The sequence below is a fragment of the Chlorocebus sabaeus genome, chromosome 25 (genome assembly GCF_047675955.1).
Source record: "Chlorocebus sabaeus isolate Y175 chromosome 25, mChlSab1.0.hap1, whole genome shotgun sequence".
NCBI classification, from domain to species: Eukaryota; Metazoa; Chordata; class Mammalia; order Primates; family Cercopithecidae; genus Chlorocebus; species Chlorocebus sabaeus.
In genome coordinates, this window is record NC_132928.1 from 58088459 (window position 1) to 58102047 (window position 13589).

Consider the following 13589-nt stretch of genomic DNA (forward strand, 5'->3'; position numbering starts at 1 on the left):
GTGCTTTCCTTAAACTCCATGAACCAACCTCTGCTAGTTTTAAACTTTTCTTCCACAGTTTCCTCACCTCTCTGACTTCAAGGAATTGGAGTTAGGGGCTTGCTCTGGATAAGGTTTTGGCTTAAGAGAATGTTGGGCCTGTTTCGATCTTCTATCCAGACCACCAAAACTCTGTATCAGCAATAGGGCTCTTCTGTTTTCTTATCATTGTATATTCACTGCACTGGAGTAGCACTTCTAATTTCCTTCAAGATTTGTCTTTCGCATTCACAACTTATCTAATGAACCCAAGAGGCCTATCTTTCTGGCCCATCTCAGATTTTGCCATGCCTTCCTCACTAAGCTTAATCATTTTCAGCTTTTGATTTAAAATGAGATGTGCGACTCCTCTTTTACTTTAACACTTACAGGCCATTGTAGGGCTATTAATTGGCCTAATTTCAATATTGTGTCTCAGGGAATAGTGAGGCCTGAGAAGAGGGAGAGAGGGAACAGCCTGTTTGTGGAGCAATCAGAACACGTGCATTTATGTTCACTGTCTTATGGGTGTGGTTCATGAGGCTCCAAAACAATTACACTAGTAATGTTCAAGATCCCGGATCACCATAACTTGATAATTTAAGTCTGAAATAATTTTGAGAGTTATTAAATGTGACACAGACAGGAAATGAGCACACATTGTTAGAAAAATAGCACTAATGAACTTGCTCAACATGGGGTTGCCAAAAACCTTCAATTTTTTTTTTAAGAAAAAAACCCTACAGTATCTGCAAAGTGCAGTAAAACGAGGTATGTCTAACTTCAAGTACAGTGCTTTCACAACGGTGTAGCTTAGTAAAGAGCTTATGCTTAAGAATTAGACTGTTTGGAGCAAAAAACCCTGCCTCCTCTGCTTACTGTGTATCATTGGGCAGGCTATCATACCTCATTCTCTGCATGTGCAAATAATATTACCTACCTTATAAAGGTGGGGGGTGGAGGGAGCAAGTGGGTGATATTTATGTGTAATTTCCAGTTTTTCCCTGTAAAGTTCTAAGCTGGAGATACAATTCTGATAACCGAGTCATGTCACAGGAAACTTTATAGCACCCATTCATATTCCCAGGTTATAGAAAGCTAAGGCCCAATCAGTCTCCTCAATGGGTATCACTATCAGCTTCTGTGAAGAGTGTGGTTTTTACTCCAAGTACAACCTTCTTCGCAGCTTCTCATACTAGAGAGGGTGTCTCCTTCCCGGAACCAATAAACCTTATTCGCATTGGTAATTTTTAAAAAAATAGCCACTGAATCCTTCAGCCAAGCAAAATTTTAAAGTGGAATTGCTTCTGTTTAATAGTGTGTACTTCTAATCTGAAATCCACTGCCCTAAGTAAACCAGATTTTATCAGTTCCACAGAACTGTCTGAAATTAACTATTTCGCCTCTTGGCAAATCTAACCCTGGAGGGCCAGAATGCATCTCTGTCCCTCTATACCATCCTTGAACTTAAGACTTATTCACCTGGAACCACAGGCTCTGCTTATTGAAATTCCCTCTGTTCTCCACTGAACATTAGTGCATTTTTCAGCTCAGATGAGGAAATTATTGAATTGCTTTCTTTGCTCATATACCAGTAAGACCCAAATTTACATGCAATTCTACTTATTAAATATTAGCTAGTATGTGAAGAAATGGTGAGAAGGCCAGATCGGGACTGACTAAAAACTTCTGAAAGATTTTAATCATATTTAGAAGGTTTAGTAGTACAGGCAAATAGATTAGGGGGGAAAACTTAGACTGGAAGATGGGGTTTGAGGCATCCATGAAATAAGGGCTAGGTATCTATCAGTGATGAAAACCTGAAAGGCCTCAAAGCTACCACACATATCTCCACTCACACCCCAGACTGTGTTAAGAAACTGTCCTCAATATTCCCAGCACCTGACACATACAGAGTTAATACTTGACTACCTGCCTGATTATACCAGAGACTCACCTCTTGCTTAAACTCTGCCTCAGGTAAGTTTTCCTTTTCCTGTAGCACATTATTCCTTTCTGTTGAGGGAAGTTTTTAAAAAAATAATTACATTACATTATGAAGTAAATTTGTGGCTCCTAACCAAACTCTATTTAAGCACTTCCAAGATAATACATGCTGACTGATGACTATTAGCTAGTAGGTAGTTTAGTTGTCAATATTACTTGATTTCTACAATTTTTACTGTTAAAAACTGTAGTCAAATTAGGGGTATGAGCAAAGCTGGAAAACTGAGGGAAGGTATCTGTGAGAGTTCAAGGGAATTCTCTATTCAGATTTCTTTAAGACAAAACTGAAAACTATAGATGATGCATACGTAATAGATCTAGGCAGCAGACATCTCAAAGAAATGGTGTAGACCTTCCTCTAAAACAAGCAATCAAAGTATCTAGACTCTGTGACTTTCCACTTTAACTAACCACCAATTCTAGTTCTGCTTCTAAAGCACCTACAAAATAATTAGGTCAAACTATGATATAGTTTTATATTTATTCATAAGATGAAAAAAAAGTTGCAGGGGAATGTGAAGTCAGTACTGAAAACGGTAAGCATCTATGAAATATGCCGCAATAGCAACATGAAAAATCACTTTACTTGTTAGAAAAGACACTTAAATAGCTTCTGACTCATTCTACCTTTTGTATCTTGCCTCTGGCCAAGAGTTTGTTGGAACTTTATAAACGATACCCTCCTCTCATTCCCCAACCCTCCTCCCCCAATCACTCTTCTATCATAAACACTATTTGTTATTAACTAGGGGCAAGGACCTGGACTCCCCTTACCTTCTACCAGGGCAGCTCAAGGGACAGAGAATGTTCAGAAGTTTATGTGACCAAATATCTACAGTCAACTATTAACTGCAACACCTTTTGGGTTATTCTGTCACATGTCAGAGAAGCCAGAGACAAAACTGCATGGCCAAACTGCAGAGAGACATTAATACACATTATCTTACTTTCATTCGATATGCTTTTGGTGCCATTTTTCCACCACAGGTTCTAGCAAAGGACCCAAGGTATTAGTGATATTTTAACAGTTAATACAACCAAATAGCACATGCCTGCTGGTTTGCAAGTGGGGGTAATGCAAGCTGTATAGCTGGTCACCTATTAAGTCTTAAAATTTAGGAGGATTAAACTTAAAAACTAGAATATGAAAAATACCGACAACTGCAGTGACTTGGTAAGGCAAGTATTTGATTCCCATTCTTACCCATCATACCTCTTCCCACAATTCCCTGCAATAAACCACAGCTTTTAATTTAGAGCATATCTTGAGAAAAACCCTACACTGAAAACTTGGATCAAGGCAGAGCCTACTAATAAGTATCAGACCTGGTGCGGTGGCTCACGCCTGTAACCCCAGCACTTTGGGAAGCTGAGGCAGGTGGATTGCTTGAGGTCAGGAGTTCAAGACCAGCCTGGGCAACATGCAGAAACCCTGTCTCTACCCAAGACAAAACCATCAAAACTTGGGTATCTTATGTTTAAGAATTGCAGTATCCATGAGTTAAGAAGACACGTGTCATTAGTGACTGAATAACTAGTTTTCTTAAAGCTGGGTCTGGAAGCAATATGTTCAGAACATGGGATTTTAGGATAAGTAACTACAATCCCTCAGTTCATAAATTGAGTAAACAATACAAATGCCCTATAGCCTTTTAGGGCAGGTGATGATGTTCGTGAACATGCTAACAAAGCTATGAAAAATACAAACGTAAATAATACTGAGATCTATTTTTGGTCCTTCAGCTTCTGACCAAAAGATGGTGAAACTCTTTTCAACATCTGGCACTATGCATCAAGAAAACTTCTTTCTCCTTGACATCTCCTGCTTCGGCCTCCCAAGCAGCTGGGACTACAGGCATGCGCCACTACGCCCATCTAATTTTTTTACTTTTAGTAGAGACGTGGCTTCACCATATTGGCCAGGCTGGTCTTGAACTCCTGACCTCAGGTGATCCGCCCACGTCAGCCTCCGAAAGACCTGGGATTACAGGCATGAGCCACCACACCCAGTGGATAGATTTGTTTTCAATATGAGTTTGGCTACCTCAGAACAGGAGCCATGACTGCCACTGACAATAGTTACTTTAGTTGAATAATTTTCAGAGTTCTTCAAAGCGAGAAGTCAAGGCTTTGGATGATAATCCTTTTCTAGAGTATAATGTACTTTTTTTGAGACAGAGTTTCACTCTTTCGCCCAGGCTGGAGTGAAGTGGCATGATCTCGGTTCACTGCAACCTTCGACTCCCGCCCTGGGTTCAAGCAATTCTCCTGTCTCGCTTCCCAAGTAGCTGGTATTATAGGCACCTGCCACCAGGCCCAGCTAAATTTGTATTTTTAGTAGAGATGGGGTTTTGCCATGTTGGCCAGGCTGGTCTCAAATTCCTGACCTCAGGTGATCCACCTGCCTTGGCCTCCCAAAGTGTTAACAGGCATGAGCCACTGCTCCCGGCTGTATAATGTACTTTTTGTTTTTTTTGTATTTTTAGTAGAGATGGGGTTTCACCATGTTGCCCAGGCTGGTCTCGTACTCCTGAGATCAGGCAATTCACCCACCTCGGCCTCCCAAAGTGCTAGGATTACAGGCTTGAGTCACTGCGACCGGCCAGTACTCTTGACCACTATTTTTAATACATGACAAACCCTCTTTTAGGAAATGATTAGAAGCTCCAAGAATCATTATTTAGAGAATACTTTATTAGTTTCTGTAATCAAACCCATGTAGATAAGACCTTACATATTTAATACAGTGTGTTACCCCTGTACAAATGGAAAAAATTAAGTTTAACGTTTCTAGACCAATATGGCTGTTAATTTCTGTACAATGCCAACTCAACACAGTAAACTGGGATACTTTTTCCAAAGTTGACAGCACAGCTAAAGTTTCCAAAAATTCAAATTATATATATATATGTATATATATATATATTTATATAAAAAGACCAATAGCAGTATGTTATGCATCAATAGCAGCAACAGCTTTTCCAGGTTCTGCAGTCATCTGAATAAAATTATAGAGACATCCAGCACACTCCATTTAAAAAAAAGGCGGGGGGGGGGGGGGGGAAGGTAAAAAACAAAACCCCAGAAAATTGCAAAGTTCTGTTACTGTTGTGGTACCTGGCACCATTTTTTAAAATTAGCTTCTGAATCATCATCTGGAAATAAAACATTCTAGAATAACATCATTAAAAACAGCTCTGATAAAGCACGGTCACTACTACGTATCATAAAGCAGGTACAAGATATTTTACATTCACAGAGGTATGATACAGTACTGTCCTATATCTATAATACTAGAGGATACAATTAAAAAGGCATTATTTGAGACTTGATTCTACTTTTCCAGCAGAGGGCCCAAAGGATGGCATGACACAGCTCTGTAAAGAAATGCACCTTCTTAGGATTTCCTTTAATTAGTGGCACAGTTCTAGGTACTCACTGTTCTTCATAAACACCAGCTAAAAACTGGTTTAAAAAAAAAAAAAAAAAAAGAAAAAAGAAAAAAAGGAAAAAAACCCAGAACCATGGGATTCATACAAAGATGACTGAGTGGGGCAAGGAAGACTCAACCTAACTAGCATTTTACCAAATCTGTCATGTTTGAATGGTGAGAGCTCCATGGAAGAAAGGAGATGCTAAGTAGCGCTTCAAAGCTTCGGACCACAACCAAAACAGCATCATTTCAAACAGAAGCAGTAGCCAAACACTGCTCACTGTGATATGGTTCAAGGATGCTGATATCAGTATTTAATCATCTGCTCATTCATCCAGGAAGAAGGGGAGATCAGTTACTACTGTACTTTGATTGTGTTCAACTCAATCACCATGTTATAAAAATAGCAAGCTGCCATAATAAAAAATAAGGCTCCTCTATCCAGCACCAGTTATCTTCAGTTCTTCACCTCCAAGCCTACAAATGCCATAACCATATCCAAAGAACATAAGGGAGCAAAAAAACTGCATCTGATGTATTAGCTGGGACCATCACACTGTTCAGGCTGAGCTATTCCTCTGCTGTGTTATTCTCCTTATATTTTTGGTGTTTCATCTAATCATAAGGACTTTTAGGTCTAAATTATATGCACTCAAAAAAATGGGTGCATACATTTATATATAAATTCTGACTGAAGATGCGTGGCCATCAGCCGAGCACATGTTATATAGTAGGTACAAGCTTGCAAAGCCTCGTTTTTACCGGTACAGCAGCTATGTGTCAGTGTAAACTGCTCCTATGTCCCTTGTAAATCTCCAAGCTCTGAACAGGATCATGTCACAGACCATTTTGCCCCTTTGGCTGCTGGCATTATCTGACTTAATTCTCCATGTTTTCCCTCCCCCCACCCCCAATCCCCTGCAATAAACCATAGCCTTTAAGATTTTGTTTCTTCGGTTTTGATCGCCTGAGGTTTGATTGGTCCAGTTCTAACAGGTTTGGTGGCTATGGAGGGTGCAGGGGGTGGCTTTTCTTCTACTTTTTCCTGACAGACACCAGGAGGGTCGGTCAGTGTTTCAGGAGGTTTACTTGAATCACTGTCCACTTTCTGGGCTTTGCCTCCTATCTGTTTGCTCTGTTGCTGTTCAGAGAAGAACCGTTGCGTGGACTGAAGAACCTCTGCTCTCTGCTTTGCCTTAAAAAATAAGAAAGAACAACTAAAAATACTGCAGCATTACCAAAGCCTGTCAAATCAATCTTGGTTCAAATTCTTTTACCAATCACAAATCAGTTTTCCCCACACTGGTTTGGCCAAAGCCAAAAGGTACCTCATTGATCTTTGAGCTTTTAATGCATAGATTTCTTCCTATTTTTGAAATATTCCATGTGATTAAAAAAAAAAAAAAAGGAAACCACAGGACCACCTCCCACCACCTTTTCAAGGTTTGCCCTCTCATAAAATAATAAAATATAAATTGCTGCTGATTTGTATCTTCTCTGGAACAATAAGCTTATTGATATTACATTTTATTTAGGGAACCTGCTTGCAAATCTGAAAACATACATGTAACACTTAAAACTTCTAGTTATCAATATGTGGTCTACAATAAAATGAAAAGGAAGCACTTATATTGTGGCATTACCAACACCTAGGACCAAATGTCTTGTGGCTGAGTCCTCTTCCCACAGCTCTCTTCTGCAGGGGAAGAGCATCAGAAATTAGTAACTACGACTTCACTTGATCACTAAGTTCTGATAGCTCCTACCACATTCTGAGCTGGTAAATAATTTCTTAGTTTTGACTATGTGCCCCCAAAAATATACTTACGTCAATCTGTAAATTTTACCACTGTAACATTCACAATTAAAACTTAACTTTCCATCCTTCTTGCATATAAAAAAAAAAATGCTTCATGTTCTACAGGTAACCTGTACTATCCAAAGATCTGAAGCAATTTTCAAGAAGCTTGTACCCTTTCCCACCCCATTACGATTATAAAGTTCTAATGTTATTTCCAACATGGGAATATGTGAAAATCAAGAGCCAAGGAGCCAGAAGCAGAACTGCAATCCAAGGCCAAATAACTTCCGAAGATTTTTACTCACACTGGTATTTCTAATTATAACAAACAGATGGAAATCCTAGGCATACAGCCTTAATAAAAGTAGGTAATTATTTAATAAAAGTTTTGCTGCTGGGTAGTCTTTAAGGATTACTCAGGATCAGAAACACTAGGGATGTCGCCCCCAAAAACTTTAATTAATCAATCCATCAATCAAATTTTCGAATAGGATTATCATAAACATGTTTCTAATTCAGAGTAAAGCATTACTATGCACATTTCCCTGTTTGAAAGCGGTAAGCTTTTCTTTCTTCTAGTCTGATCTCATGACATATATAGTGATGAAACAGGCAAAATTACTAAGATCCCTGAAAGTCAAGCCTAAAGTAAACATAGAAATAAACGGATTTAACTGGCTATACTGGCAGACATGTAAGGTTTATGCTACAAAACCGTCCCCACACAGACTCCTAAAGGCACTCTTTCTGCATTAGCAAACCCCATGTTTATCAGTGCCTTTCATCATGAAGGATCCCAAAGTGCTTTTCTGAGTTCTTCATCTAAAACTGCACAATCCACTGTGGAATACAGCCACCTCATGTGGTAGGCCAAAAAGGGTATGAAAACAGTTTGAGAAGAAAACTGTACTTTGATGACTCATAATGGAAAAAATACCAAGATAGGTAACACATCTTACCCATTCCAGAGTTTTCATATAACCATGATTTATATTTTAAGCTGCTGGGAGGAGGAGACTCAGGGGAAAGGGGGAAGAAAATTAAAAAAAAAAAAAAAAAGAAAATGGGGAAGTCTATAATAATTCATATTACTTCTTTGCTATTCCAAAAAAAATTTTGCATCTAAACTCAGATCTCCCTCAAATATTTATCTGATAACAATTCATTTGGCCACAGTTTAAGACATTAATTCGTTTCCTGACTACAGTTGCAAAAAAAAAGAAAAACAAACAAAAAGAAAAAAAAGATGAAAGGAATGGGAATGGGGCAAAAAAAAGAAAAAAAAAGGGGGAAATGAATAAAAGTAGTTAGCTTGGTTAAGTCTACTAAGACAATGAATGCCTGGATATACAGTTATGGGTCCAGAGGCATTTTAAGACATGGTTCAGAGACAGATTCTTGATCTGTTGGCTGTTAACACTGTACTAACCTTCATGTCTTGTTCAGCCTTCAACGCAGCCTGGGCCTGATTACCTCTGACTCCAGATAGTGATCCACAAGGACCCCTGGCTACATGTGGCAAACGAGCATGGCTCATGAGGCCTGTGGTCAGCGGAGGAGGCATCTGACTGGCCAGTGCCATTGGTGGCCTCTGAACAGGCGCTGGGAAGGTGTTAGTATGTGGGGCTCTTACCAATGGAGGGACCAGGTTAGGCTGAGAGAGAATCTGAGTGAAAAAAACAAAACATACAACATTGAAGTGTTAAAAAAAAAAAAAAAAAAAAAAAAAAAAAACCAAAAACTGCCAACTAGACCAGGTTGGCTTATCCCAGAGTAAATCTGTGCCCATCCTACCAGTGAAAGGAAGTGTATGGATTGTGCCACTTCATTAACAAGGACAAAGAATAAACAGGCCATGCTTGGAGAGTTTAACAGAAAAATTAGGCAAAGCATGCTATGGCACTTCAGTTGGTCCTAGCATCTCAGTTGTAAATTCTGAAGGGGGGATAAAGACTTTTAATTAGGCTATCTTTTTAAAAGGTACAGTTACAGAAAAGGCACACACCTGTAACAAATGTAATCTGAAGATAAATAAAATCAATACTAATTCAACAAATGTTAATTTCTCAGGAACCAGTTCTAGTTTGTGAGAGTTCTTAGTTAGTCCTTTTATATGATCAGCAAGGGGAAGAGAAGCCAATATTTTTATACATATATTAAAACACCTTCTTGGAAATTTTATCTCAATTGCACATAAATATCTTAAAAACAAAAACCAACTTTAAACCTAGAAAACTTCAAGCACTGGGACCCTTCGCTGAAAAGTCAACTCCTTAAAAAAAGTTAAAAGGAAAAGGACTCAAATTATCAGAGCTGTGTGGGGAATCTTAAAACTATTTCTCTTGTCTGCTTTAGAACTAAACAATTACTATGTCTGGCTATAAATCGCAGACTATCTTTATAAAATAAATTTATTGTTAAATTCAGAAACTATTTTTTATTAAAAACTGTACTTAACTGGCTAACATAAGGCAAGATCACAATTTATCCAGATTAGTAACTATTTTTAAGTCAATAATACTCATTTCTTAATTATATCTGCCCACCTGGGGTGCAAACTGTGTAGGAAATGGTTGTGTCATTCTCACAGTGGCAGGGGCTGACTGGAACTGTTTCTGGTAGACAATGCTGTTCATTTTGCTGGACTGGCTGTTCGGACTTGTAGAAGTAGCCCTTGGGAAGAAGCCGTTACTAGTCAGTATAGTAATACCAAGTAAATAATGCTGTTAGATTTTTGCAAACACTGTTCTTAGTATTTTCATCATACTTGGTAGTTGGTAAAAATTACTGTGATGAGTTACCAAAACATTCTGGTAGAAGAGAGACATTGGAGGAGCAGAGGTAAGAAAGGATACCAGTTACCAGTTAAGATTGGCTGGTTCGAAACCAACTTGGACAATATTTTTAAAAAAATTAGCCAGGTTTGGTGGCACGTGTATGTAGTCCCAGCTACTCAGGAGGCTGAGGCAGGAGGATTGCTTGAGCCCAGGTGTTTGATATTGCAGTGAGTTATAATCATGCCACTGCACTCTAGCCTGGGTAACAGAGTGAGGCTCTGTCTCAAAAAAAATAAAAGAAAAAAAGATTTGCTCTGTAACAAAAGAATTTACTTAAAATATAGTACAATAAACACATTTCAAATAATTTAAAAGCTTAACATTTTAGACAAAACTATCAAAAAGAATGTCTTAATAATTCCTTTTCTGCTTGGAAAAGGGATTATATCACACAGGACTGATAAGTAGTTAACAAATAGTGACCAAATTGGAATTTCATAAGCAAATTTAAATGCCCATTTTACCGGAAGGGACTAGATGTTGGTGTGGTGCTTCTACCAGCGATTGGAGGTGTGCCTGGTTTTATATCAATGCCACTTCCAAAGGCTTTTAGTTCCATTTCAGACATCTGAGGAAAAGCATAAAATAAACTTAACATTTCTTTAATTCCATAAGCTAAGTGCTGTGTTTACATGTCCTATATGTGAAGACGTAATCTAGGAAAGGGCAAAAAACCTTAGTACAAAACTCCTACAGTTAGGCTTCAAGTATTATGGAATTATCAGACCAAGGAGACTTGTAATAAAATAAGCCCAAGAGACACTATAAATCCAATTCTTCCAACAAATTTGTGAATTCTTTGTTATTAGGTAAAAACTAGATGGGGCCAAACACATTAAAAGTAAACAGATAAAATGTAAATACACTGGGGTTTGAGATTTGTTTTGCAGGGTGGTAAACACTGACACATTTTAGTTTTTTAGATAACACAAATGTATAGATCTGAACACACTACCTTAAATTCTCAAACAACCTGTGCAAATGTCTCTTTACTTACTTTTCCTGTGGTTGCAATCATGCTATGCTGTGTTCCAGCAGGAATTAATCCTCTGAAAGGCTGGCTTACTTGTGCAGGACGGCTCAGACTCTGAGCCTGTGCTTGGGGAGTGGTATGCTGTAATGGGGGCTGAAGAGTCTGAGGCAAAGCAATTAGAGGTTGCCCTGTAGATCCAAAATTAGGCAAGGAAAGCTGGGATGCTGGTAAAGGTACTGTAACCTAGAAAATAAGTAAAGAGAAACTGAAGCAATTTGTTTCTGTTTACTGCAGACATACTCATACAACTATACACAACTCTTCAAATACTTTTGAGTAAGATTTAAAATAGAACACATCGGCTGGGTGTGGTGGCTCATGCCTGTAATCCCAGCACTTCGGAAGGCCAAGGGGGGCAGATCACGAGGTCAAGAGATCGAGACCATCCTGGCCAACATGGTAAAACCCCATCTCTACTAAAAAAAAAAAAACATACAAAAATTAGCTGGGAGTGGTGGCGTATACCTGTAGTCCCAGCTACTTGGGAGGCTGAGGCATGAGAATTGCTTGAACCCAGGAGGCGGAGGTTGCAGTGAGCTGAGATCGCACCACTGCACTCCAGACTGGCGACAGAGCAAGACTCCGTCTCAAAATATAAAAAATAAAATAAAATAAATAAATATAACACATCCATCTACTAATATATTTCACATACTTCTTTTGCTTAGTGACTACAAGTTGAGTATCTCTAATCTGAAAATCAAAATCCAAAACGCTCCAAAGCTTTCTGAGAGGCTGATATGACACCACAAGTAGAGAATCTGATACCAAGTCTGGGCACGGTGGCTCACGCCTGTAATCCCAGCACTTTGGGAGGCCAAGGTGGGTGGATCACTTGAGGTCAGGGGTTTGAGACCAGCCTGGTCAACATGGGGAAACCCTGTTTCTACAAAAATAAATAAATAAATACAAAAATTAGCCAGGCATGGTGGTGGGCGCCTGTAATCCCAGCTACTCGGGAGGCTGAGGCATGAGAATCGTTTGAACCCAGGAGGTGGAGGTTGCAGTGAGCTGAGATCGTACCACTGCACTCCAGCCTGGGTAAGGGAGACTCCGTCTCAAAAAAAAAAAAGAATTCAACACCCCACCTCATGTGACAGATCAGTCGAAGTGCGGTCAGAACTTTGTTTCATGCATAAAGTTATTTAAAATGTTGCTTAAAATTACCTTCAGGTTATATGTATAAGGTATATATGAAACAGGAATTTCAGGTTTGGACAGGCCCCACACATCCCAAGACACCTCATTATGTATACGCAAACATTAAAAAAAAAAAAAAATCTGAAATCCGAGACACTCCTGGTCCCAAGCATTTAGGTAAGAGACACTCAACCCTCAACTACATCTCCATTCTTCTATTAAAGGTACAATATAGTTTAGTTAATGCTACTCGTAGTGAAGAAAACAGAAAGTGAAAGAATTAGAACTATCTTTGAATTTATCCACAGGACATGCCAAATAATCACAAAGTACATGGGGACACAATATAAGTAGTATTCACAAGTTTCCAAACAGATATTTTACATAATGTTTTCAAGGCTGGTCAAAATGAGCTATGAGAAGAACAAGAATCTCTGTTTTCATATAAACACTGTATTTAATCTGAATGTCAATAAAATATTCCTGAATTATCACTCCCTAAAATAGCAAACAAAAACAGTTATAAGAAAATGACTAACGACTTGTTCCCCCACCAGCCCTCCACCACTTTTAAAGAATAAGCTAATGAAATTACTAGAGGAGATAGTTTTAAACGCACCATACACTTTTCACTGAAAATTATTATTGCATTCATACACTTAAGAAAGTATTTGCCATTTATACTCGATCACACTCTGCCACACTGTTGTATGTATGCTAACTTGTCAGATGGGTCTTTGGGAGGCTTCTCCCTAGCACTAATGGGTAAGCCACCTAAATCACACTTACATGTAACTATATTCTGCACAATGGTTTTCAAAGTTTTATATTCATGGAATCCTTTGTTAAAATAGAATAAATAATTACACAGAAACCTAGCAGCCAGGTGTGGTGGCTCAAGCCTGTAATCCCAACGCTTTGGAAGGCCGAGGCAGGTGGATTGCTTGAGCCCAGGAGTTTAAGATCAGCCTAAGGCAACATGGCAAAACCTTGTCTCTACAAAAAATATGAAGAAAAATTAGCCAGGCATGATGGCATGAGCCTGTAGTCCCAGCTGCACAGGAGGCTGAGGTGAGAGGATTGCTTGAGCCTGGGAGGTGGGCCACAATGAGCCATGATCACATCCACTCTGGCGTGGGTGACAGAAAAAAAATAAAACCCCCCAAACCAACAAAAAACCTAGATGTAAAAATACAGGAATGACTGAAGTAGGGGGTGATGGTGGTGAGAAGAGGGGTGTCATGAACCTGAAACCCCTTCTACGTGGACCCAATGGAATTCTTTATGACATCTCAGTGAACAGTTTAATGACCACTCCTC

At 39.0% G+C, this 13589-nt stretch overlaps 1 protein-coding gene across 11 annotated transcripts in view; it reads right to left on the bottom strand.

Moving 5' to 3' along the window:
• Nucleotides 1-4698: 4698 nt before the first annotated feature.
• PRRC2C (proline rich coiled-coil 2C) overlaps nucleotides 4699-13589 on the bottom strand; it is a 105573-nt gene continuing 96682 nt past the window's right edge. For 6 of the 11 annotated variants that reach the window (XM_037985961.2, XM_037985960.2, XM_037985958.2 and 3 more), the window contains exons 31-35: nucleotides 11094-11312; nucleotides 10561-10664; nucleotides 9806-9932; nucleotides 8689-8925; nucleotides 4699-6653 (exon numbers count right to left, since the gene is read on the bottom strand). In XM_037985961.2, coding sequence (XP_037841889.2) covers nucleotides 6396-6653; nucleotides 8689-8925; nucleotides 9806-9932; nucleotides 10561-10664; nucleotides 11094-11312 — 945 coding nt within the window. In that variant the 3' untranslated portion in view covers nucleotides 4699-6395. Of the gene's footprint in view, nucleotides 6654-7101; nucleotides 7155-8688; nucleotides 8926-9805; nucleotides 9933-10560; nucleotides 10665-11093; nucleotides 11313-13589 lie in introns of all 11 variants that reach the window. The other 5 variants (XM_037985967.2, XM_037985966.2, XM_037985965.2 and 2 more) reach the window with 3 other exon arrangements.